At 32.9% G+C, this 2,528-nt stretch overlaps 1 protein-coding gene across 1 annotated transcript in view; it reads left to right on the top strand.

Moving 5' to 3' along the window:
* Positions 1 to 2,528, top strand: part of DNAH12 (dynein, axonemal, heavy chain 12) — a 250,257-nt gene that overhangs the window by 31,473 nt on the left and 216,256 nt on the right. Inside the window, 2 exon segments of the mRNA XM_015571050.1 lie at positions 2,479 to 2,516; positions 2,518 to 2,528. The exon segment at positions 2,518 to 2,528 is cut by the window's right edge and continues 144 nt beyond it. Of these exon segments, the coding sequence (XP_015426536.1) occupies positions 2,479 to 2,516; positions 2,518 to 2,528 (49 nt within the window).

The raw sequence follows: 2,528 nt of genomic DNA, 5'->3' as shown, positions 1-2,528 counted from the left end.
TCTTTCCTCCTAGTTGTAGGACTTCCACTCAGCCAGCGTTCCTGTGGGTCTGGGTGATGTCCCTTCCGTCTTTTAGTTCCACTTTTGAAATGGTTGTTCGAGGCGGCAAACTCCGGCGTTAACCTATGCCGCCATCTTGGTTCTCCTATTCAACCCCTCTTAAATGCTTCCAGTATTTTGCTGCAGTGAATAACCTTGTGTATGTGTGTTTCCATATTGTTGACGGTGTATTTTCAATTTCTAAAAGTGGAACTTCTGGGTCAATATGTGGTTTTATTAGATATTACAAAGTTTCATTCCACATGAGTTGTGGTAGTTTGCCTTCCTATACACAGTTTATGAGAGTGTTGCTTTTTTATAGTCTTACCACAGTATGTGAGACCTGTATTTTTTTTTCAATTAGCTGACAAATGGGATCTCAGGATGGTTTAAATTTGCTTTGTCTAATTATGAGTGAGATTAACATTTTTTTCATAAGTTTAGGGGCCATTTTAATAATATTTTTATTGTGAAATGGTTTATATCTTCTGCCTAATTTTCTGTTGGATTTTGGTCTTATTTTCCCCTAAGTTAAAAAAAAATTATAAAATACAACTAACATAAAATTTATTATTTTTAATATTTTTATTTATTTCAGAGAGTAAGGGAGAGAGGGATAGAAACATCAGTGATGAGAGAGAATCATTGATTGGATGCTTCCTGCACACCCCAACTGGGGATTGAGCCCGCAACCCAGGCAAGTGCCCTGACTGGGAACTGAACCTGTGCCCTCCTGGTTCATAGGTTGACACTCAACCACGGAGTCATGCTGGCTGGGCTAAAAAAAAAATTATCTTAAACTTTTTAAGTGTACAGTTTAATGATGTTAAGTATTTGCATATTGTTGTGCAACACATTTCCAGAACTTTATCTTTCAAAACGGAAACTTATTAAATAACAACTCCCCATTTGCCTCTCTCTTCAGACCCTGGCAACTACCATTCTATTTCCTGTTTCTATGAATTTGAGTTTGACTACTCTGGATACCTCATATAAGTGGAATAATATGCTGGTTTTTTGTCACCAGCTTATTTCATTTAGCATAATGTTCTCAAGGTTCATCCATTTACTAAATTTAAGTATTTTTATACTTTATTTGAGATATATATTGCAAATATTTTATACCAGATTGTCAGTTGTCTTTTGACCTTCATATTGTGACTTTTTTTTTTTACCATGCAAATATTTTTAGTAAGTCAGAATTTTTCAATTATTTTTTCCCTTTTGTATCTGGAATTTGAAGCAAAGAAATTTTTCTATACACTCAAGTTATAGAAAAATTTATTCTTTTCCCCCTAGTCTTTGTATAGTTCCACTGTTTAATTTAAATTCCTGAACTATTTGGAACTTATTCTTGTGTATAGTGTAAGGTATTGATTATATTTTTCTTTTTCCACATGGCTAACCAGTTATCCCAGAACTAGTGGTTTATGAACCAGGTCACGGTTTATTTGCCAGGGTTGCAGGCTCAATCCCCAGTAAGGGGCATGAGGGAGGCAGCCAATCAATGATTCTCATTATTGATGTTTCTGTCTCTCTCTCCCTTCCTCTCTGAAATCAATAAAAAATAAAATAAAAAGAAACAACTTCATCTTTGCTCCAGTGATTTGAGATGCCTCATTTACCATATACTAAAATTTCTTATGAACTGGACCTATTTCTGGACTTTTCCTTTTTAACCACTGATTTATCTATTAATGCACCTGTACTACACAGTTCTAATTAAAGAAATTTTATAGTATATTTTAGTGTCTCCTAGGGCTAGTCCTTTTTTGTAGATTTTCTTTCTCCGGGATTTTTTGGTTATTCTCACATATTTATTGTTCCACATGAATTCTATGCTTAACTTGTCCAGTTCCCTAAAATATGTGTAGATATTTATATTAGTATTGCATTAAATTAATTTTGGCACTAACTGAAATTTTCATGATGTTAAAATGTCTCCACCAAGATCTAGTGTTGTCTTTCTATTTATTTGTGTCTATTTTGTTATACTTCTCATTGCTAGGGGAGAACTTATGAAATTATACTGTACTTCTTTGTACCAGAATATAATCTCCAAGACAGCATGGGCTTTGTATGTTTTGTTTTTACTACTGTATCCTTAGCATTTGGAACAATATCTAAATATTTGTTGAATTTGTGAATATTTGTTGAGTTAAGGAAGTTAGATAAAAGGTCTTTGTTTTGCCTTGAGAAAAGGAGAAATATACCAAGAACATTATTTAGGTGAGAACTCATCATAAATAAAGAATATAAAATGGTATCTGTAGATTGTACTTTGGGTTAAAATCTTTTTATTCTAAAAGTATGTTATTTTGCAATATAGTAGTATTTTTATTCTCAGGGAAAATTTTGTCTTGAGAACACAGAGCTTAGTAGTTACATTGAAATGCTACTTCATTTAGAACATTTACTTTTTTCTTATTACGTTCTCAGTTGAACTATATTTATATGAAGCAATGTGTAGAAAGTAGTCATAGTACCTA

Source organism: Myotis davidii, unplaced genomic scaffold (genome assembly GCF_000327345.1).
Source record: "Myotis davidii unplaced genomic scaffold, ASM32734v1 scaffold111, whole genome shotgun sequence".
In the NCBI taxonomy this organism is placed as follows: domain Eukaryota; kingdom Metazoa; phylum Chordata; class Mammalia; order Chiroptera; family Vespertilionidae; genus Myotis; species Myotis davidii.
Note: the sequence above shows the minus strand (reverse complement) of the source record. Positions and strands in the feature narration are given on the sequence as shown.